General features: G+C 46.5%; 1 protein-coding gene across 1 annotated transcript in view; it reads left to right on the top strand.

Moving 5' to 3' along the window:
- CHD6 (chromodomain helicase DNA binding protein 6) overlaps positions 1 to 21,789 on the top strand; it is a 148,010-nt gene that overhangs the window by 110,321 nt on the left and 15,900 nt on the right. The window contains exons 25-30 of the mRNA XM_052651301.1: positions 2,601 to 2,730; positions 4,673 to 4,733; positions 15,865 to 15,925; positions 16,636 to 16,852; positions 18,540 to 18,748; positions 19,803 to 21,386. Of these exons, the coding sequence (XP_052507261.1) occupies positions 2,601 to 2,730; positions 4,673 to 4,733; positions 15,865 to 15,925; positions 16,636 to 16,852; positions 18,540 to 18,748; positions 19,803 to 21,386 (2,262 nt within the window). The remainder of the gene's footprint in view (positions 1 to 2,600; positions 2,731 to 4,672; positions 4,734 to 15,864; positions 15,926 to 16,635; positions 16,853 to 18,539; positions 18,749 to 19,802; positions 21,387 to 21,789) is intronic.

Genomic DNA, 21,789 nt, shown 5'->3' with positions numbered 1-21,789 from the left:
ATGGACCCATCCTCTTTGGTGTCTTGCAGAGTCCAAATCAGATTCCACTCCTGGTGGGGTGCTGCCCAGCAGACAGTCCATGGGCCTCGACTTAGACCTGTCCTCACCTGGGTAACACACCTCATCATCCCACATAACAGCTCTCTCCGCAGAATAATCCAACCCACACAATGTGTCTTACCAGGTGACAAACTCTCAGATACCTGGCAGCCGGTGGACGTGACATTTTCAGAGAGCCACGTTGTCTGGTGTTTTATTTTTCAAGGCTCCATCAAGAGCTCTCTCTGCCTCACCTCCATGCCCTGGAGATACAAGTATGAGCTGTAGGGCTGCAGCCATTTTCTTTGTTATGAAACATGCAGCTGTTCATTGTCCGAGGTTTCGTGGCTGTTTTAATCCACCCCGGACATAGTCTTCTACGACCCTGCTTAGATGAGAAGCCGACCACCGTGGAAGAATTGGCTGCATCTTTGTTGGGGCTTTCACTGACAGCAAGAAGGACTCTGCAGCAAATCTGTTCTGAATGACGCTCTTGACAGCTCTTGATCACAGGAAGAGATGGACGGCCACCCCTCTAGGGTAGCCTGGACTTACAAAATAGTCATCACGCTGTGGGTTTTAGTATCCCTGTTCACATTCTTACAGAGGAAATTTTAGACTAAGTGGACAGGAGCAGGCAGCCTGTTGTTCTACTGTTTATGTCTTTATGTTGCTATCACACAGCTCCTACTGCTCTTCAGTAGTCAGGGTTTTCTAGGGAACTGGATCAATCAGTCGCCCACCTCCAGCTCCAAAGCTGATTGAGAAAGAGAAGTGGAGAACCTGTCCAAACTTCACACCTACCTACACACGACAAGAAGTCTGCAGAGGAGGAACCCACCTGGGTAGTAGGCGCCTCTTCTGGGGAGGGGCAGGTGGAGATGGTGGCAGGCACGTCCTCAAAAGAGTAGGAGAGTCACGGACATTCCTGTCGTGATGTGAGCTAAGGCAGAATGGGCAGAGCGTGAGAATGGTTCTTCCTACAGTGACTGTTGGAAGAGGATCCGGGCCAAACTGACACATCCAGGCAGTTGTTATTTGAGTTTATACAGTGTCAGGCGCTGTGTGAGGAACTGAATATATAATGCCAAAGCAGATACAGATTCTGTCCCTGGGAAGCCCTCAATCTCATGAGAGAGACTTAAAGTAATCACACTATCGCCCTGAGGAATGAATGAATAAAAAAGAACATAAGGGACCCATTTCTCCCACCATATGCCTCAGGCAGGCAGCACCTGTTGTGGAGAAGGCAGAAGAGTCACTTTGGATTAAAAGATGAAGTACCTGAAACCCCTTAGAGAAAAAGTACCAGGTGCTGCCTCCATGTGAAGGCTAGACCAGCATCAGCAGTGATACCAGAACAGAAACCAGTCTAGAAGGGAAATACCCAGCAGAGTAAAATCCGGTGTGTTTGATCAAGACGGTTCTCATTTTCAGCACAGCATCTATCCTCATTGGAGATGGGCTGTCTGTACCTACTACAGAGCTAGAAATGGACTTTGTTACGAGCAGCAAGAAAAGGATTTTGAGGACCATAAAGGCGTTCCCCCCCAAATAGTTTGATGTGACAACAGCTATGACCAAATATCTGGTCTCATTGTAGGGTTACGTTAGAGTCAATAAGATAGCGTTCTCACGCACGGTGTTATGACATTAAGTGACATTGTTCCATTGTTTTGCCTTGCCTCTGGGATCTCTGTTTCTGGGTCAAAACTCCTCCATCTGTTTTTGACTCTGGGGATACAGTGAGAGGCAGTTCCAAAGCCCTGGTCAGTGGGTTAGGATTTTATACTGTCTGAACACTGAGGCAACGAGTCCATTTTAATCCAGTCAGCAATCCCAGTTGTCCTCTTTATGTTTCATCCTTTGCATCATCACTTTGCTCAGTTTCCTTTTCTAACACATGGGATAAATTTGGACCATAAGAAAATTTCAGCCCATTCAGGTGGTGGTAGTGGTAAAGAACCTGCCTGCCAATGCAGGTTAGACATAAGAGGCGAGGGTTTGATCCCTGGGTTGAGAAGATCTCCTGGAGGAGGGCATGGCAACCGATTTCAGTATTCGGAGAATCCTGTGGACACCAGAGCCTGGCAGACTGCGGTCCATGGGGCTGCACAGCCAGAAATGACTGAAGCGACTTAACAAGCATGCATGCAGGCAGGAGATGACAAGATAACAGGGTGTCCAGAGTTGGGGGCGGGAGTGTTGCAGTGAGGGGAAGAAATTGTGAAACCAGCTTGCCTGATCCTCTTGCTGTCCAAAAGAAACAACAAGTGGGAGTGGAATCTGTATCTTGTGTGTCTTCAAGGACACTCGGTACGCTTCAGCTTTCATTTTTTGGTCAAGCGCTACACAAAGGAGTCCGTTTAAGCTCAAGGATCTTCCCCCAACAGGAGGTCTTACAGGATCCAATTATTCTTAAATAAGTATTTTTTCTTGGCTTGTTTTGTTTTTTTACTTAATAAGGGAAACAAAATGTGTGTCTAGGGTGCAAGGCAGATTTAATGAGTTCTGACATGACCCCCGTCGTGACCTTGTTGTTTCTCGCCACCCCCAATCAGGTTACGAGAGGTACAACGCCATGCGGGCTGACCCAGCACTTTGCTTCCTGGAGAAAGTGGGCATGCCAGATGAGAAGTTGCTTTCTGCAGAGCAGGGTGTCACAGACGGGGCCTCAGACATCCCCGAAAGGTGAGAAGCTGCACAGCCCAAGCACAGTGTGACTTGTCACGCCACGAATCTCTGACCACAGGCACCCAGCACTCTCACAGCCTCTTCCTCACAGCCTGGTGTCTCCCTTCAGCCTGAACCGCCGTCCAGAATTGCTTCAGTTACATCCTACAGCACCTCGGGCCTTTCTCCTGAACTCTGAACGCTTTGATCCAAATACCCATTTCTATCCTTCCTGGGTTCCCCAAGCTGCCCACCATCCTGCCCTGTTCCTTAACCAGCCTCATCTGGTCAGAGGATTCTCTAGGAGGAGTTCAGACCTCTCTTAACCTCTCATACTTGGCAGAAAGTTAAGAAGTGGCAGAAAGCTAAGAAGAGGCACAGCAAGTTCAGGCTTCCTGACCTTGAAATGCCTGAGATGAAATACCGGCATTTTCTAAGGACTGCACTGTCCATGAATAGCCGCTGCCTGATGGTCATGGCATTCAAGTCCTGTCCGTGGGTTGTGAGTAAAAAAGTATGGAGGCGTCCCCTTTGTCTGAGTTTTATTTACTTTTGGCATAACCCCAAATCTGTGAATTCATAGGAAAACTAAATAAACAGCCAAAGCTGTGGTTTTCATAAGTGTATGGGTATTTGAAAGACATAGTATAGAATCTCTTGGTTTGCATTTGGTGAGCTTTTGGCCTGATCTTCTCCCCCAAAGTTGTATTTCCTAGGGTCACAGGCAAGGCTGGACTCAAGGGTACACAATGCCAGCCCCCCTAACTGTCTGCTCAGGCTGAGAAAAGGATGAAAGGCATTTTTCCATTCATGCTTAACCCCTGACAAACACTCGAGCTAGCTCTCATAACGTTCTCTGCCCCCAAAGATAATAAGGATCCATCCAGAGAAATGTTAACAAATGTCCAGAGGACCAGTGGTGTTAATATTGGGTTCATCGGGTTGGGAGAAACACCCCCTGGGGGAGGTGCCTGAATGTGGGCAAAAGCTGGTTTCTCTGTGGGGAGGCTGTTTTTTCTCTGGTCAGGCAATGAAGGTAGGAGACCCTTCCAGCCTCCAGGACCTGAGCAATGAAGAGCAGAATATTTGAGACAGGAATCCTTCAAAGTTGATTTTTCCAGGCATCATGAAAAACAAATAGGCATCAGCAGTAGTTAAGCTCACGAGAGAAGACATCAGGCAGTGGATTTAGAGGCAAGCTGCCAGTGGTCCATCGGGCAGTGTCCTTTCCTGGAAGTGACCGCTGCCAAACATGAGCGATTCTGCACCGAGACTCGCCCTACCATGGGAGCTAAGGTCGGCCCGAGAGGACTCTTGGTTTGTACAGCTGTCAGTGTCTAGACTCTGTTCTTTTATCAAAGCCACGTATTCAGTTAATTCTTGATGGGCAGTAATTACCTTTTCAAAGATAGCATCGTTGTTGAAAAGCAGGCCTCTGAACTGTCCTGAGTAGATCCTGAGGCTCCTGCTGAAGTCTCACTTGAGTGGAGGTCATTGCTTGTAGAAGTTATGACACTGGAAAAATCAAGATTCTGAGACCTGTGGAGAAAGGTGTCTGCTGCTGCTGCTGCTGCTGCTAAGTCGCTTCAGTCGTGTCCGACTCTGTGCGACTCCATAGACGGCACCCCACTAGGCTCCTCTGTCCCTGGGATTCTCCAGGCAAGAATACTGGAGTGGGTTGCCATTTCCTTCTCCAATGCATGAAAGTGAAGTCGCTCAGTCATGCCCGACTCTTAGCGACCCCATGGACTGCAGCCTATGAGACTCCTCCGTCCATGGGATTTTCCAGGCAAGAGTACTGGAGTGGGTTACCATTGCCTTCTCCCAAGGTGTCTACTAGTACTCTCTTTGGTCAATGCTTTAGGGGGGTTTTGTGCCAGCATCCTGTTGCAGAATAGCTTTTAGATGGTGTGTGATGCTTTTTACTCTTTTTATTTAATTTTTTTTTTTTTTTTTTTAGAAGCAACACGGATAAAGAAGACAATACAGAAGACAAAGTAGACGGCCTCCAGAAACAAATGGTGAGTCAAATGTGAGAAATCCCTATCGAGGTGTATCGGTCTTTGATTGCATTGCTGCAGTTGCATTGCATTTTCCCCAACATTTTATTGTAAAAATTGTCAACTCACAAACTGCTTTGCAGTCTTACTTTAATGAAACTTTTGCTTTTGAGATAACTGTAGATTTTAGATGGAATCAGAAGATACAGTGCAGGGTGATCCCATGTACCTTCTATCCAGTTTCCCACTATGGGGATGATCTTTTCCAGCATCAGGGTCTTTGCATTATAAGGTAGCCAGAGTACTGGAGCTTCAGCTTCATTGTCAGTCCTTCCAGTGAATTTCCCTCTCAGGGTTACTTTAGCTATGCTCCATAATTTTTACCATTTACTGTAAGTGGTGAAATGTGTTATACTGTGTTTTCGTTTTCATTCATTACAACGTATTTAAAAAATTTTTCCCTTGAGACTTTTCCTTGGGCCCATAGATGATCAGATGTGTGTTATTTAATTTCTAAGCATTTGGAGATTTTCCTGTAATCTTTCTGTTGTTTGTTTTTAGTTTAGCTCCAGCTGTACTTACGGATTTATGTGTTTCTCCTTTCAGTCTTCTGTCGGTTTCTGTCTCACGTGTTTTGCAGCTCTGTTGTCTGGTGCAAGCACAGTTAGGATATGTCTTCTTGGTGGGTTGACTCTGCTGTCAGTATAGAATGCCCCTCCTTGTCTGATAGGCTCTGAAGTATACTTTAATATCAAGATAGCTACTGCTGGTTTCCTTTGACAAGTGTTTGCATGGTAGTCAGTTTTTCCATCCTTTAACTTTTAACCTGCCTATTTGAAATGAGTTTTCTGTAGACAGTATTTAGTCAGGTTATATATTTTAAGGCACTCTGTTTTATAGTTGATATATAGTCAGCCATTTACATGTAATGTTATTATTGATGCATTAAGGATTGCTAAGTCACTTCAGTCATATCCGACTCTGTGCAACCCCACAGACGGCAGCCCATCAGGCTCTGCCGTCCCTGGGGTTCTCCAGGCAAGAACACTGGAGTAGGTTGCCATTTCCTTCTCCAATGCATGAAAGTCAAGAGTGAAAGTGAAGGCGCTCAGTCGTGTCCGACTCTTAGTGACTCCATGGACTGCAGCCTACCGCAATACGGATTAAGTCTGACATCTGTATTTGGATTCTCTGGTTTCTTTCTCCTGCTTTCCTCTGGTTTACGGGAAAATTTTTTCTGATCCTTTTTTGACTTATCTGTATTGGGTTTTTAAGCTTCTTAGTGGTTATTTTAGATATTTTACTGCATATACATACGATATCACAGTCCACTGGTATCATTTTACCAGTTCAGGTGAAGTATGGAATCCTTACTGGAATTTATCCCTACTTCTAGTTTTTTCTCTTTATCATAGTCTTAAATATTTCTCTCACATACACTGACAATAATGATAATGTAATTTTTGCTGCAACTATGAAATATAATTGATAAAATTCAAAAGGATAAGGAATGTCTACTGTTTTCACCCATACATCTACTTACTGTGTTCTTTCTTCTTCCAGATGTTCCAAGATTTCTTCTTTCTATTGGGAGAAATTCCGTGAGCCATTCTTTTTAGGATAGGTCTGCTGGTGATGGTTCTCTTAGTTTTCCTTCGTCTGGGGATACCTTGATATCCTCCTCACTCCTGAAGGATACCTTCACTGGATATAGGATTCTGGGTGGACAGTTTTCCTTCCGCTCTTGAAAATGCTGTGCCGCCTCCTTCTGGCTTCCGTGGTTTCCGAGGAGAAATCTTCTGTCACTGGAGTTGTTTTTCAATTAGGTCTCTCTTCTCTTTTGCTGCTTTCAAGGCTTTTCTCCTCATCTTCAGTTCTCAGAAGTTTAACTCTGGATTTTGTGTACGTGGATTCTCTGAGTTTATCCTGTTTGGTGTCTTTTCAGCTTTTCAAATCTGTAGATTTGCCAAATCCGTGTCCTTTGCCAAATTTGGGAAGTTTCCGGTCGTTGTTTCCTGGAACCCTTTCTCCTTTCTTCTGTAGCTCTGATGACATGCACGTCAAGTCTTTTGCTACAGTTCCACTGGTCCCTGAGGCCCTGTTTTAATTGTTTTTAATCTGTTCCTCTCGTGGTCACACTGGGTACTTTATATTTTTCCCTCTTTGAGCTTGCTGATTCCTACCTCTTTCTCCTCCCTCTGCGGTTGAGCCTATCCATTGTGTTTTTGTTCGGTTTGGTTACATCATTGTATTTTTCAAATCTAAAATTTCCCTTTAGTTCTTCTTTAAAGCTTTGTTTCTTTGCTGAGATCTTCTGGAGTGTGTTCAGAATTCCTCAATGATGACTGCTTTAAATTCTTAGGTCAGGTAATTCTTAAGATCTCTCTCATTTCAGCATTAGCATCTGTTGGCTATCTTTCTTCAGTTTGAGATCTTCCTGGTTCTTGGTATGATAAGTGATTTTTGACTGAAACCTGGACATTTGGGGTATTATATTATGAGACTTGGGATCTTATTTAAAACTTCTGTTGTGACTGACTGCCTCTGACACCTCTATCGCAGAGGAAGGGGGTGGGGGCAGGAGGAGCAGGGGGCTAGTGCACAGCGTGAACCGCCTTTTGACTGCCTGGCTGTAGTAGAGATTAACGTTCCTAGTCAGCCCCCAAAGAGACCTGAGGGCAGAATGGAAGTTCAGCTCTCCGTGTGGTCTTTGCTGATACCATGGGTGGTTGAGGACCTCATTGCCAGCTGTCAGGGATGAAAATCCAAGCTCCCTACTTGACTTTTTGACACCACCCAGCAGGGGAACCGGGTGCCCTGGTACAGCATGGCAAAGGCAAACGCCTAGAGCCCCCACCAGCCTCTGCTGGCGTGGGTGTGGCAAGCTACTGTCTGCTCTTTTGTTGCTGGGCTGGAGTGTAGCACATCTCATCTCAACACTGTGTCCATTCCTAGCCTGCCCTTTTCCTTGTCCTGGCCTAGAGAAAGCAGGCGTCTGCACCCTTTTGTCATTTCCAGGTAGCCAGCTTCTTTACCACCAAATCTAAGGCATATAAGGCAAAAAAGAAAACCCAAGGAACTCACTACTGTGTCATCCCATGGGTCCCAAAGTCCCTAGTTGGTCTACCTTCTCTTCACCTGTCAGCATTTTCTTAGGTGTGTTTTATATATAGTGTCCAGGGGCTTTAGTTGTACTTAGTATGAGCATAAGCATCTTCCCAGAAGCAGAAATCTGTATCACATGTTACAAATGAGCTTCTAGGACTTTGCATAAGCAGACTGAAGCTTTATTAGAGCCCTAGCACTATTCGACGACGTTTTCTCTGGCTTTGAGTGGAGAAACTAAATCTGTTACGATTTTGTGGATTCTGGATACCAGAGGTTACTGTAGCATTGTCCTCAACTGACTCTCTTATCCGCATAATCTTTCCTCTTCTCCTGATGACCAACCCAAAATTTTAGGTTCTCTTCTTTTAGTTCTAGCTGGAAGAATGGTATTTACTTTGGTTTCCATCAGTTCTGATTCCTATAACAGTAACAAAGACATCACTTTCCCAAAGTAAAAAAAAAAAAAATTATTTTTTGAATATATATTTCCGTATCTCCTCAAGATTTAAGAAGCAGGGGATTGAAGCATATCACTCTCAAGCTTCAGACTGTGGACCAGAAGGAAGCTGGCTGTGATCTTGACAATTAAAATCCGAGCTCTGCCATTCAGTTCCCTAGCTTATGCTGTGATTTCTTTTGCCTGGAATGTGGGATGTGTTTTCCCACGATGGTGTGAAGTCACTACGACACGTTCGCCTCTTCTGAGACCCCATAGACTATAGCCCACCAGTCTTCTCTGTCCATGGGATTGTTGAGGCAAGAGTAGCGAGTGGGTTGCCATTTTCTCCTCCAGGAGATCTTCCTGACCCAGGGATGGAACTCATGTCTCTCGAAAGTCTCCTGCATTTTAGGCGGCAATTCAAGTATCAAAGAGATGAAAATAGTACCTTAAATTCTTCTGAATAGTACTCTCTCCCAAGTACTATTCCCCCTTGTATCAGTTGATCCTCACCTCAGCTGTGTAACGTAAGAGCTTCAGGTGTTAACTGCCCTCATTTGAAAGCTGAGGAGACTCACGGCTCTGCTCCCCCTGCCGCCAGGAACGTAAAGGACTTTGCCAGAGTCTCACAGATAGAAGAGTTCAGACTAGATAACTACATTAGACAGACAGGAGAATTCAGACTAGATGTTATGGCTTTTTTTTTTCCTGATCAAGTATTTTCATATTCAAAAGAGTTGCTGTTGTTGCTCGGTCATGTCCGACTCTTTGTGACCCCATGGACTGCAGCAACTCCAGGTTTCCCTGTTTTTCACTGTCTCCCCAAGTTTACTCAAACTCATGTCCATTGATTCAGTGGTGCCATCCAACCATCTCATCCTCTGTCATCCCCTTCTCCTCCTGCCCTCAATCTTTCCCAGCATCAGGGTCTTTTCCAGTGAGTCAGCCCTTTGCATCAGGTGGCCAAAGTATTGGAGCATCAGCTTCAGCAACAGTCCTTCCAGTTGATTCAGGGTTGATTTTTAGTCTAGCTGCAGGTATGCACCCCTTCTCCTAGCGACAGCCAGTGTGAAGAGGCAGACCAGCTGCCAGGCCCAGCTCTGAAGGCCGCTCACAGTAAAGTTCATGTGTCTGACTCCTGGACCTTGTCCTCAGTCTGCAGTGCTCCCTACAGCAGGTGCTCTCTGTAAAAGGAGGGTGATGTTATGTGCCAAGTGACCTAGGAAAAAACTTCTGCAGGGAAACTTACTGCCTAACATGGTCAGATCCTACTGTAAGAAAAGTTCAGTGAGGATCTGAACAATGACTCTGTTCTTAGGAGTTGAGAGTTTGAGGAGGTCTCTGAACTCAAATAGTGATGTTTGACTGTAGCTGGAGTACTTCCAGGCTTACCAAGCACGTTTCCCTTTCAGTTGGGTGTTACTCTTATCCCCATTCTAGACTGGGGGAAGATCAAATAGTTTTAACGAGCTGCAAGAAAAGTCACGCTAGCCAAGAGCAATGTCTCTCTGCTCACGTCTTTTTCTAAATCCTGCAGTCTTTCCGTTGTAAAACCCTTGAATTTTCTGTTAATGACATTTGATGTGTATCTACTTTGTACATGAAATTTATGAAGGTCATAGGATGCTTGATTTTTCCACAGATGAAAACTGCTGTGGGATCTTTTAAACTCCTTTTCTGCGTCATGTTACCTCTACACAGAGAGCTCCTATGTTCTCTTCCTCGTAAACTCTTGTGTCCTTCGATCTGAAGCTCAAAAGTTACCTCTTAGATGTCTTCCTCCTGCCTGATTTGGGTCTGGCAGAGTTGATGACTCTTTCTGATTTTCCCACTGTGTTTAAGAGCACTTTCACACTGCATGTTGTTTTTGCTTAGTCGCTAAGTCATGTCCAACTCTGTGATCCCGTGGACCATAGCCCACCAGGCTCCTCTGTCCATAGGATTTCCCAGCCAGGAATCAAGATTGCCGGGAGAAATATCAATAACCTCAGATATGCAGATGACACCACCCTTATGGCAGAAAGTGAAGAGGAACTCAAAAACCTCTTGATGAAAGTGAAAGAGGAGAGTGAAAAAGTTGGCTTAAAGCTCAACATTCAGAAAATGAAGATCATGGCATCTGGTCCCATCACTTCATGGCAAATAGATGGGGAAACACTGGAAACAGTGTCAGACTTTATTTTGGGGGGCTCCAAAATCACTGCAGATGGTGACTGCAGCCATGAAATTAAAAGACGCTTACTCCTTGGAAGAAAAGTTACAACCAACCTAGATAGCATATTCAAAAGCAGAGACATTACTTTGCTGACTAAGGTCCATCTAGTCAAGGCTATGGTTTTTCCTGTGGTCATGTATGGATGTGAGAGTTGGACTGTGAAGAAGGCTGAGGGCTGAAGAATTGATGCTTTTGAACTGTGGTGTTGGAGAAGACTCTTGAGAGTCCCTTGGACTGCAAGGAGATCCAACCAGTCCATTCTGAAGGAGATCAGCCCTAGGATTTCTTTAGAAGGAATGATGCTAAAGCTGAAACTCCAGTACTTTGGCCACGTCATGCGAAGAGTTGACTCATTGGAAAAGACTCTGATGCTGGGAGGGATTGGGGGCAGGAGGAGAAGGGGACAACCGAGGATGAGATGGCTGGATGGCATCACTGACTCCATGGACGTGGAGTCTGAGTGAACTCCGGGAGTTGGAGATGGACAGGGAGGCCTGGCGTGCTGTGATTCATGGGGTCGCCAAGAGTCAGACACGACTGAGCGACTGAACTGATTCTGCAATTTCTGTCTAAAAAGTGTCATTTAAGTCATTTTGAATGAATGAAAAACACATATGAAGTACTCAGTATGATATCCTACCCACTTATTTACCTGGGTTTCCATAGACTTTAGTTGTTATTACTATTGTTTTCCACTGTGTCATGAAGCTGTCCTTAGAGGACATATTTTAGTTGAATGAAAGACATACTGGATGGTCCCCCAGCAGTTGGGTCCATGTGTGGGTTGCTCCTCAGTCCCAGCTGCCATGTGTCAGGCATTTGCCTTGTGCCAGCATTTAGTTAAACAGTTCACATCATCAACTTACCTGTGCCCCACAATCTCCCTATAAAGTGCTATCATCTCTATTTTTCAAATGAAGAAATGAGCTTGACCACAATCACCCCATAAAGTACTATCGTCTCCATTTTGCAAACAAAGAAATACGCTTGAGCGAGCTCGAAACAGCTTGCCAAAGGTCAGAGAGCGGTAGACAATCAGACTCCAAACACAGGCGGGCTCAGGATGGAGAAACTGCAGGTTGGAACCAATCCATTGCCTGCCCTTTGACGGTCTTACGGGGACCCTGTACTCTGAAATAATGGATTCACACTTCTTCCGAGATGAATATTTCTTTCAGGTTGATTCACAGAGGCAGAAACCAGGAAATGTTTAGCCTCAGACTTCGGAAGCAGGACTTCCCGTGTGCTTCCCGCAATCCTGGTAATAAACTGATGATGTTGAATGTTATGGCGTCTTTTTCACTTTGGCTGCTGCTCATCCAAATCTCCTTCCTGTCATTGCCAGAGAGGAGACCTACCATCAGGAGAGGGCAGGAGACAGAGAGGCACTTACCGATCCCAGAAGCTTTCCTGACTTGAGAGGGTTTGTCTGAGGCCAAGAAAGCATTAGGGAGACTGGAAAGGAAGCCTGCGTGTCGTGTGTCTGCTACCTGCCACCTGGAGCTACCTATGTGGATTCAGGGTGTGGTGGGGCTCACACCAGCCACCTGTATGGCATAAGGAACACCCACTAGAACCCGGCTAGAACATTTCTCAGTCTAGAAGTGTCTATAATTACAGCTTTCAGGATTCAAAGGGTCTTCATAGATACTGTCAGTTCAGTTCAGTTCAGTTCAGTCAGTCATGTCTGACTCTTTGCGACCCCATGAACCACAGCACACCAGGCCTCCCTGTCCATTACCAACTCCCAGAGTCCACCCAAACCCATGTCCAGTGAGCTGGTGATGCCATCCAACCATCTCATCCTCTGTCATCCCCTTCTCCTCCTGCCCTCAATCTTTCCCAGCATCAGGGTCTTCTCAAATGAGTCAGCTCTTCACATTAGGTGCCCAAAGTATTGGCGTTGCAGCTTCAACATCAGTCCCTCCACTGAACACTCAGGACTGATCTCCTTTAGGATGGACTGGTTGGATCTCCTTGCAGTCCAAGGGACCCACAAGAGTCTTCTCCAACACCACAGTTCAAAAGCATCAATTATTCGGTGCTCAGCCTTCTTTATAGTCCAACTCTCACATCCATACATGACCACTGGAAAAACCATAGCCTTGACTAGACGTTGCTTTGGCAAAGTAATGTCTCTGCTTTTTAATATGCTGTCTAGGTTGGTCATAACTTTCCTTCCAAGGAGTAAGCGTCTTTTAATTTCATGGCTGCAGTCACCATCTGCAGTGATTTTGGAACCCAGAAAAATAAAGTCAGCCCCTGTGTCCACTGTTTCCCCATCTATTTGCCATGAAGTGATGGGACCGGATGCCATGGTCTTAGTTTTCTGAATGTTGAGCTTTAAGCCAACGTTTTCACTCTTCTCTTTCACTTTTATCAAGAGGCTTTTTAGTTCTTCTTCACTTTCTGCCATAAGGGTGGTGTCATCTGCATATCTGAGGTTATTGATATTTCTCCCGGCAATCTTGATTCCAGCGTGTGCTTCCTCCAGCCCAGCGTTTCTCATGATGTACTCTGCATATAAGTTAAATAAGCAGGGTGACAATATACAGCCTTGACGTACTCCTTTTCCTATTTGGAACCAGTCTGTTGTTCCATGTCCATTTCTAACTGTTGCTTCCTGACCTGCATACAGGTTTCTCCAGAGGCAGGTCAGGTGGTCTGGTATTCTCATCTCTTCCAGAATTTTCCACAGTTTATTGTGATCCACACAGTCAAAGGCTTTGGCATAGTCAGTAAAGCAGAAATAGATGTTTTTCTGGAACTCTCTTTTTCCATGATCCAGTGGATGATGTTGGCAATTTGATCTCTGGTTCCTCTGCCTTTTCTAAAACCAGCTTGAACATCAGGAAGTTCACAGTTCACATATTGCTGAAGCCTGGCTTGGAGAGTTTTGAGCATTACTTTACTAGCGTGTGAGATGACTGCAGTTGTGCAATAGTTTGAGCATTCTTTGGCATTGCCTTTCTTTGGGATTGGAATGAAAACTGACCTTTTCCAGTCCTGTGGCCACTGCTGAGTTTTCCAAATTTGCTGGCATATTGAGTGCAGCACTTTCACAGCGTCATCTTTTAGGATTTGAAATAGCTCAACTGGAATTCCATCTCCTCCTCTAGCTTTCCAAGTAATGCTTCCTAAGGCCCACTTGACTTCACATTCCAGTATGTCTGGCTCTAGGTGAGTGATCACACCATCATGATTATCTGGGTCGTGAAGATCTTTTTTGTACAGTTCTGTGTATTCTTGCCACCTCTTCTTAGTATCTTCTGCTTCTGTTAGGTCCCTACCATTTCTGTCCTTTATTGAGCCCATCTTTGCATGAAATGTTCCCTTGGTATCTCTAATCATCTTGAAGAGATCTCTAGTCTTTCCCATTTTGTTTTCCTCTATTTTTTTGCATTGATCACTAAGGAAGGCTTTCTTATCTCTCCTTGCATAGGTACTGTGAGGATACTCAAAAATGTTCTCAGTGGCAGCAAAGGATGTAAGGCATGGCTGATTGGGTTTTGCTTATAACTACCTAAACATGGGAGAGGCTGTGATGGTGCATTTAAGTGACACTTCAGGATGGTGCAGTCGATCAGTGTGAGACTTCCTCCCTTCACTGATGTCATATGGCCAAAGGAGAGCGATTAAACTGGTGTTCTTCAGCCCTAAATATGTTTCACTCTCTGAGTCACATTTTCAGATGGGACTCTTTTTTGGACAGCTCAGTGGTTGCAGTGTAGGCCCCTCGCAGACTCCTGTGCTCAAAATCCATCTCTGCTCTTTGGTATCCGTGTGGCCTTGGCAACTTACAGAACTTCCTGGAACTTGTTTTCTGCATCTGTAAAATGAGGATACTAATACTTTCTACCTGGGGAAGCAGTTCTGATGACTAAAGGAGAGAAGCCACGTAAAGGGTTGTGCCCAGTGACATGGGCTCTCGTTACGTCAGCAGTTATCACTGTGCCTGCTCCTCTGCTTCTCAAGGCTTTCTCTGTCAGGTCCTTCCACGGTGTTAAGGGCCCAGGAGAGAGGTTTGGCTTTTAAGTATCACCAGTTTTCGGTATCTGTCCATCCCTCCTGACACGAGATTACGGCTCTCCTGGGCTGTGGGTCCCAGTTTTCTGTAAAGGACCAGACAGTAAATATCTTAGGCCTGGGGCCCAGAAGAGTCTTCGTCACATCTTCTCCTTTGCCTCTTTCTTCTCCTTTTCCTCCTTACCCCTCCCTTCCTCCTCCTCCAATGTAAACCCCGTTCTTAGCTCAAGGGCTACACAAAAACCATCAACAGGCTGTGGATTACTAAACCACCTTCTGATCTGGCCCTGTGCTCCTTCATGGCCGCAGTCATGAATCTTGGGGTGATTCTCACCTATCAGTCAGGTCTTAAGATGCTCTTCAGAAGCACAGTACGTTAGGTGGGAAAAAATGGGTGAACTACGTAAAGGAGATTAAGAGGCGCAAACTTCCGTTTATAAAATAATAAGTCACAGGGGTGTGACTAGGAGGAACCTACTGCATGGGGATCGTGGTCAGGAATATTGGCATAACCCACGGTCAGGATCATTTCGTAACATACGAAGATATCAAATCACTGTGTTGTACACCTGAATAATACTGTTAAGTCCACTTTACTTCAGTAAAAAAAATAAATTTTCGTGTTAAAAACTGAGGCTAGTTGAAGACTAGTGCTATCTCTTTGCCCTTCCCGAAACTCCCACGTGCCTTGTGTGTGAGGAACCTTTGAAGTTCATTTCCTGAGACCAAGCACGCCTTTGGAGAGGAATCCATTAGAGCCAGCTTGACATGTACTCTGACTTGGATAAGCTCCGTGCCTGTGATATCACTTGAGCTTCTGAGCCTCAGCTCGTGATTTTAATTTTAAATTGCTGGAGTTCTGTGCCATCAGGTCTCCCGTCTGGAGCAGTCGTGTTTTATGAAAATAGTGTCGCTTGCTGTGAAGTACATGCAGCATAATGAACGTGAGCGTGACACTTTCCCGCAGCAAAAATCCAACGACACAGGCACATGCTTTACGAAGTGACAGTCTTGGGCTGCAGGCGACGACGGTAAAGCAGATATTTAAGCTCACAATTGAAATAGTGCGTGTAAAATGTACTTGCCAGGGGGAGCATGCCAGTTCGTCATTCTTCAAGCTCATTCTCTCTACAGGCAGAATCATTCCACACAGTTCCAGGGGGGAAACAATGCTTATTTTAAATAAACTGCTTTCTGGCTCTTTGAAGACTGTGCATAGCTTAAGCTTTATTCATCAGGGACCATCTTGATCTTTGAGATGTTCCTGGGCAGGAGATGTTGCCTGTACATCTTTACTCCTTCTATACAGGGACTGGGTGTCTGAGCCGCAGTTTTGCTGATGACTCGACTTCATTTATCCCTAGGAGAGTTCCAGTGATGGAGGTGATGGCCTTTTTGCTGAAAAGAAGGATGATACCCGGGCAGGTGAGACTGTGTCCTTCTGAAGGCAAAGAGAAATAAGATCTCCATTTGTAGTTATCCTGGAGTTCATGCGTAATTTTTTTTAAATGCTGTTTTTTTAAGGAGGCTGTTTTTAAAAGCCAATAAAGTTGACCTTCACCAAACTCTGCTGGAGTCACACATGGAGCTTTAATGTGACTCCGGCCAGCTTCCTCTGCCTGGCAGTGAAATGAACGTCAGGATGGATTCTGAGGATGAAAAGGAATCGTGGTTTCATTTTCTTTTTTTTTTTTTTTTTTTTTCTCTTTTGAGATAAGTTAGAAGTATTTGGTTTGTCCTTTTGATTATTTTTCTGAATCCAGACTTAATTGGAGGCTTTGGTGCTTAAAAAGCCCACCCACAAAAAAACCCATAGTTCTAGAGACGGCCTCAGTGGGTCCACCTACTCCGATACCTTAGAGCAAGGCCCTCGAGTCCATTCTGCCCCTACAGACAGGCACACTTGTATCTGAGAGAGAACAGAGCCCACCATACCCAAAGCTGTTTCTGAAGCACTATTGCAGCCCTTCCAGCTGTGCCTGGCTCCCAAGCTGTTAGATATCAGCTACTTCCGTTAAGTTACAAAGTCTGCTTTAGTTTTCTCTAAACAAAGGGGAAGAGCCACCACCAAAAACCCCAGTCACCATAGTCTTAGTTCTGTCTATAAATACTAATATCCTTACTGATGTTTGAAGCCCAGGATGGCTCCGACCCAGACAAATCACCCTGGCCAGTTTCGTCCGCACTCACTGCTCGTCTCCGACGCCTGGTCACCATTTACCAGCGCTGTAACCGCAAGGAGCTCTGCCGGCCTGAGGTCCTGGGACTAGGAAACCAGGGCTACTGGGTCCAGGAAGAGATGTTCCGGAGGTCCTCAGAGATGGAGCTCATCAACAAAGAAGCCCAAAAGAGGTAAAAGCCAGCAGTCAAGAGGGCATGCTGAGCTGCCCACTGGGTAAAGGTGACCAGGGAAACACTGACATCTGGAGGGCAAGTGTCTGATGTTCTCGTGTGGAGTTAAGCTAACTCTAGAGTCTGTTAAATCCAGCCTCAGTGGTGGTGTCATGCTGGCCCAGGAGTCCAGTGAGATCTAGGACAGCCTCTCTTCACAATTCCCAGACTTGCGCGAATAGGACCCCAGTCTCTGGGCATGCGATTTAAACATATCCATCAGGTCATATTCTTTTATCAGAAAACTGAATAGCGTGCACTGAAGTGGTCTTATTGTAGCCAGCAGTCCTTATCAAGCCTGTGAGAGCGATGACTACCATAAAATGCCAGCCCAGAAGGAAGGAAGGAAGGAGGTACTTGCCCATCTGAGAATTAAGCTAAAAACGGCAGCTGAAGGCCAGCACAGTCTGGGGATGAGGCCACGAGAATGGATGAGTGAAGCTCACGTTCTTTGAGTCAGTTCAGTCCAGTCGCTCAGTTGTGTCTGACTCTTTGCGACTCCATGGACGGCAGCATGCCAGGCTTCCCTGTCCATCTCCCCCTCCTGGAGCTTGCTCAAACTCCTGTCCATTGAGTCGGTGATGCCATCCAACCACCTCATCCTCTGTTGTCTGTCTCTTCCCCTGCCTTCCGTCTTTCCCAGCATCAGTCTTTTCTAACGAGTTGGCTCTTCGCATCATGTGGACAACGTATTAGAGTTCCAGCTTCAGCATAAGTCCTTCCAATGAATATTCAGGACTGATTTCCTTTAGGATGGGGTCTTTATATCTCCGTCCTTTTACTGTAACGTCCAGTGAATTGAAATACCACATAGTGAGTTCAATTGCTTCTCTATACTCCTGGCTTTACGAAATTTTGTAGTTCAGGGAGAAGAGGTCTCTCATCTGGCCCCAAAGAGAGAACCAGAGCTGCCACCTCCCTTATTCTCACTCCTCCACTGACCCCTCACCCCCCTCCTAGCTTGAGTCCCTCTGGGGGCAGCAAATACCATGCCCAAGAGCTCCTGGTAAAGAGTGGTGGGAAATAATAATCCATTTCCCTTAAGTCATTATTTTAGTCCTGCAGGGTATAAAATCTAGAGAGCCTTTGTGTCCTAGAAAAGATCACCCATCTAGTTACATTAAGACCAGGAAGAAAGCCCGTGTGAAAGTCAGGGAGGTGTGTGACCAAGGGAGACCCTGCCTCACTCCAGACCAGCTTATCCATCTGTAAAATGAAGGAAGTGAATTTAATGGCCCAAAAGATCCCTCCAGGATTCTATGATTATAATAGAATCCTCATATAATCCTCCAGGATTCTATGATTCTCTGTTGTCATGGGCAGAATATTTAAGCCTACAGAGTATTTTTATATTAAAAATCTTTATCTCCCACAAGAGGAAATGAACTGGGTAATTTCTGAAACTGGTAAGTCAAGAGATATCAAGCATGCACACATGATTTGCAGGCGGTGGAGGGCTGATGGGCTGTTTTTGTTATAAGTGACTCCTCCCAATTTAAACAATAAAATAGACACGCTCTGCCTGCTCTGTGAACCTTGCAGACTCTCCAACTAGGCACTCAGTAAGTAGTTGTTTTAAGCTCTTTTCAACAACCAAAAAAAGCAAAAAGGGAAAACTGCTCCCTCTCCTTTCTGATTCTGTCTCTAGGTGGACAAGGAGGGAGCAAGCCGACTTCTACAGAACAGTGTCTTCCTTTGGTGTCGTTTACGATCAAGAGAAGAAAACCTTTGACTGGACACAGTTTCGAGTCATTTCCCGTCTGGACAAGAAGTCGGACGAGAGCCTGGAGCACTATTTCTATAGCTTCGTGTCCATGTGCCGCAGTGTCTGTCGTCTGCCAGCCTGGAAGGACGGTGGTGAGGATGCTCTGTCACTCTATTCCCAGGGGGACAAAGAGGGTAAAAGCCTATTTTCAGGGTAGAGAGTTGCTTTAGTCATAGCTATAGACATGGAGACTATGTGGAGAATTCAGATAAAGTGGGTTTTCCCAAACCCACAAACTTCTAATTGAGCCCACCCTCATAAAATAAAATCTCTCTCCCAAAATGATGTAACTCCACCAAAAATTGAAATTCAGATTAAAATGCCACAGAAATGTTTTCTTTTTTCAGCCTCATAGAGATTTAGCCTGCTGTGAGCTCCGCACTTTGCTTAGACTAAATCTTAAATGTTTTCTCATGTGTTGACTTGTAGCCACGGAAAATATGGGACTGTCATTTAAACTTCCTGTGCTCCAGTAGAGGCCCCTTCTGAGAAATTTCTTCCTGGTGGGAATTGGCGCCAGCTTTCCCCCTGGCCTCCCTTCAGTCTCGTAATGGATTCTCTCACTCTGGACCATAGTACTACATTCTAGAAAAAGCGGAAACAAACGTCGAGCCTACTCAGCATGGGTTCTGGGCTGATGGCAGCATGTTCTGACACTCCACCTTTTGCCCCCAGGTGGCACAGTCGGGCAGTTTTCAGTAAAACCAGGGAGCTGCTTAGACTGAATCTCAGAGTCACGCCGACAAGACCTAGACTGGCATTCTGGTTCGGAACCTTGAGCAAGTCGGCCTGTCTGAGCCTCTTTCCTCATCCTCACACAAGGATGATGATGTAGCTAGAGGTTTTGTGAGATCTAAAGAGCGTCCATAAAGTATCTAGTGAGAAGGCACTTAGTACACGCTTACCGATCAGGAAGTAACGTTTCCAGAACTGGAGTGTTCATGCTCTCCTTTTACCCTCAGTGGGTCTGTCCAGGTTTCATAAAATCTTTCCTTCCTGTTTCAGCTTTTCATCTTTGAGGGGCCACTAAGGCCCTGCCTTACTGAGGGCCAGGGTCAAACTATAAGATAAGGATGCAGGGGCTCAGGTGGGCGGGGGTATCGTGGACCTCCCCTTAAGTGACGGGTGCTGTGTTTTCCCGTGCAGGCCCCCTGGATCCCAGCATCTACGTGGAACCCATCACTGAAGAACGGGCCGCGAGAACGCTGTACCGCATCGAGCTGTTGCGGAAGGTCCGAGAGCAGGTGCTCACGTGTCCTCAGCTGCACGAACGCCTGCAGCTGTGCAGGCCCAGCCTCTACCTGCCCGTCTGGTGGGAGTGTGGGAAGCATGACCGTGATCTGCTGATCGGCACCGCCAAGCACGGCCTGAACCGCACCGACTACTACGTCATGACCGACCCCCAGCTGTCCTTCCTGGACGCCTACAGGAACTACGCCCAGCACAAAAGACCCGACCCCCAGGCCCCAGAGAGTCTCTGTTGCCTGTACCAGACCAACTCCAAACTGTATGAGTCTCTGGCCTATACACACATGAGCCAGACTTCCGAGTCCCTTGAAAACGAACCCGAGAACCTCATGAAAATCGAAGGTAGAGACGACCACCTTGGTCCACCCAGGGGCAGCTTATCTGACATGACCTGTGAAAGCTTCATCTCTAAAACTCAAGATGTCCTTTCCCTCACCCATGACGAGAGTCTGCTGCCTGGGTCCTTGGAGACCATGATGTACGGGAAGAAGGCACTAAGCCATGAGCCAGGCCCTTTTCAGAGCAGCACGGCTGCCATTACTGAATCCAAGCCAGACACCATGGCCATCCCCGCAAGCAGAGACAGAAACTGCCAGCCCCGGGGCCACGAGGCAAAAATAGCCTCAGACCCCTCTTTTATGGAAACTTTAGAAGCAGGAGTGGCTCAGATGAACATTAAAAATGAGAAACACCTGTTGATGTCTCTTTCAAAGGAAGGGGAACTCGGCTGCAGCGAGGCAGGGCCAAGACCTGAAAGCATCGGGCAGCTGGACTCCAACTGCTTCGCCTCCCCTTCCTTGGACCCAGGGAACGAGAGCGGGTTCGTCGACATGTGCAACCTGAGTGTCTGCGACTCCAGAAGAAATTTGTCATCAGACCAGCAGCTAATTGACTTACTAGAAAGCAAAAGCTTAGAAAGCAAGTTGGTTTTGGGTCCGAACCACAGCGACGAGGAGGACGACGAGGACGACAACGAGGAGGAGAGTCTCGAGCTGGCCGCAGGCAGGCAGGAAAGGCTGGCAGCGTCGCCTCTCAGCGAGCCCACCACCCGCATGACGGGGGAGCAGAGCCTGGCCGGCTTCCTCACGGAGGAAGCCAAGAGAAGGAGCACGGAGGCCACAAGCCAGCCTCCTGGACCGCAGGGCCCTTTCCTTCCCACAGCTTGTCAGTGTCACTGCAGACACGTGGAGAGGTGGACACGTGGCCTCGAGAAGGACGAGTTTGAAGTGGAGAAACCCCAGGCTTACCCCCCAGACCCCTTCACAAGCAAAGCCAATAATGTCACAATGAGGGGCGAGCCCACTGCTGTCCCAGCTGAGCTGTTCCAGGTGAAGCAGGAACTGTTGAAGGAACCCTGGAAAGAGAGCACAGAAGGGAACCAAGGTCTCCCTCCGTATCCTGAAGGGAGTGAGCTCAAGCCGGAAGACATGGATTATGAGAGTAAAGAGGAGTTCGATAAAGACGGGAACTGCCAGAGTCAAGGTACTGTGTGTGGGACCTGTGTCCTGGACGAGCCAGTTCTCCCAGGCCGGGGAGGGAAAGTGCGTGGGGGCTGGTGAGAGTTCTACCGCTTCTGAAACCGACCTCTCACACCCACCGTGTGTTTAAACGTGAAGGCTACAGGGCTCATTCTGAAAATGGGGCGGAGTAGCTTACGTCTGATCGTTCCAGAAAGATAAGGGTGACTGTAGCACCTTGGCTGCATCAGCTGCGTGGTCTGGGCAGGGGCTGTGTGCTGGTATACATGAGATGCCATATAGGACGTTGAGGGGAATTTGTTGTTCCACCAGGTAGGGTGCTGAAGCTGGGTAAAGGAGAACAGCCAGGGGACGCCAGGAAGCTGAAGTTTAACAGAGATGCAGGTCATTTTTCAGGAACTCCACAG

This window comes from Budorcas taxicolor, chromosome 13 (genome assembly GCF_023091745.1).
Source record: "Budorcas taxicolor isolate Tak-1 chromosome 13, Takin1.1, whole genome shotgun sequence".
Taxonomy (NCBI): domain Eukaryota; kingdom Metazoa; phylum Chordata; class Mammalia; order Artiodactyla; family Bovidae; genus Budorcas; species Budorcas taxicolor.
This window is presented reverse-complemented; position numbering and strand designations above follow the sequence as displayed.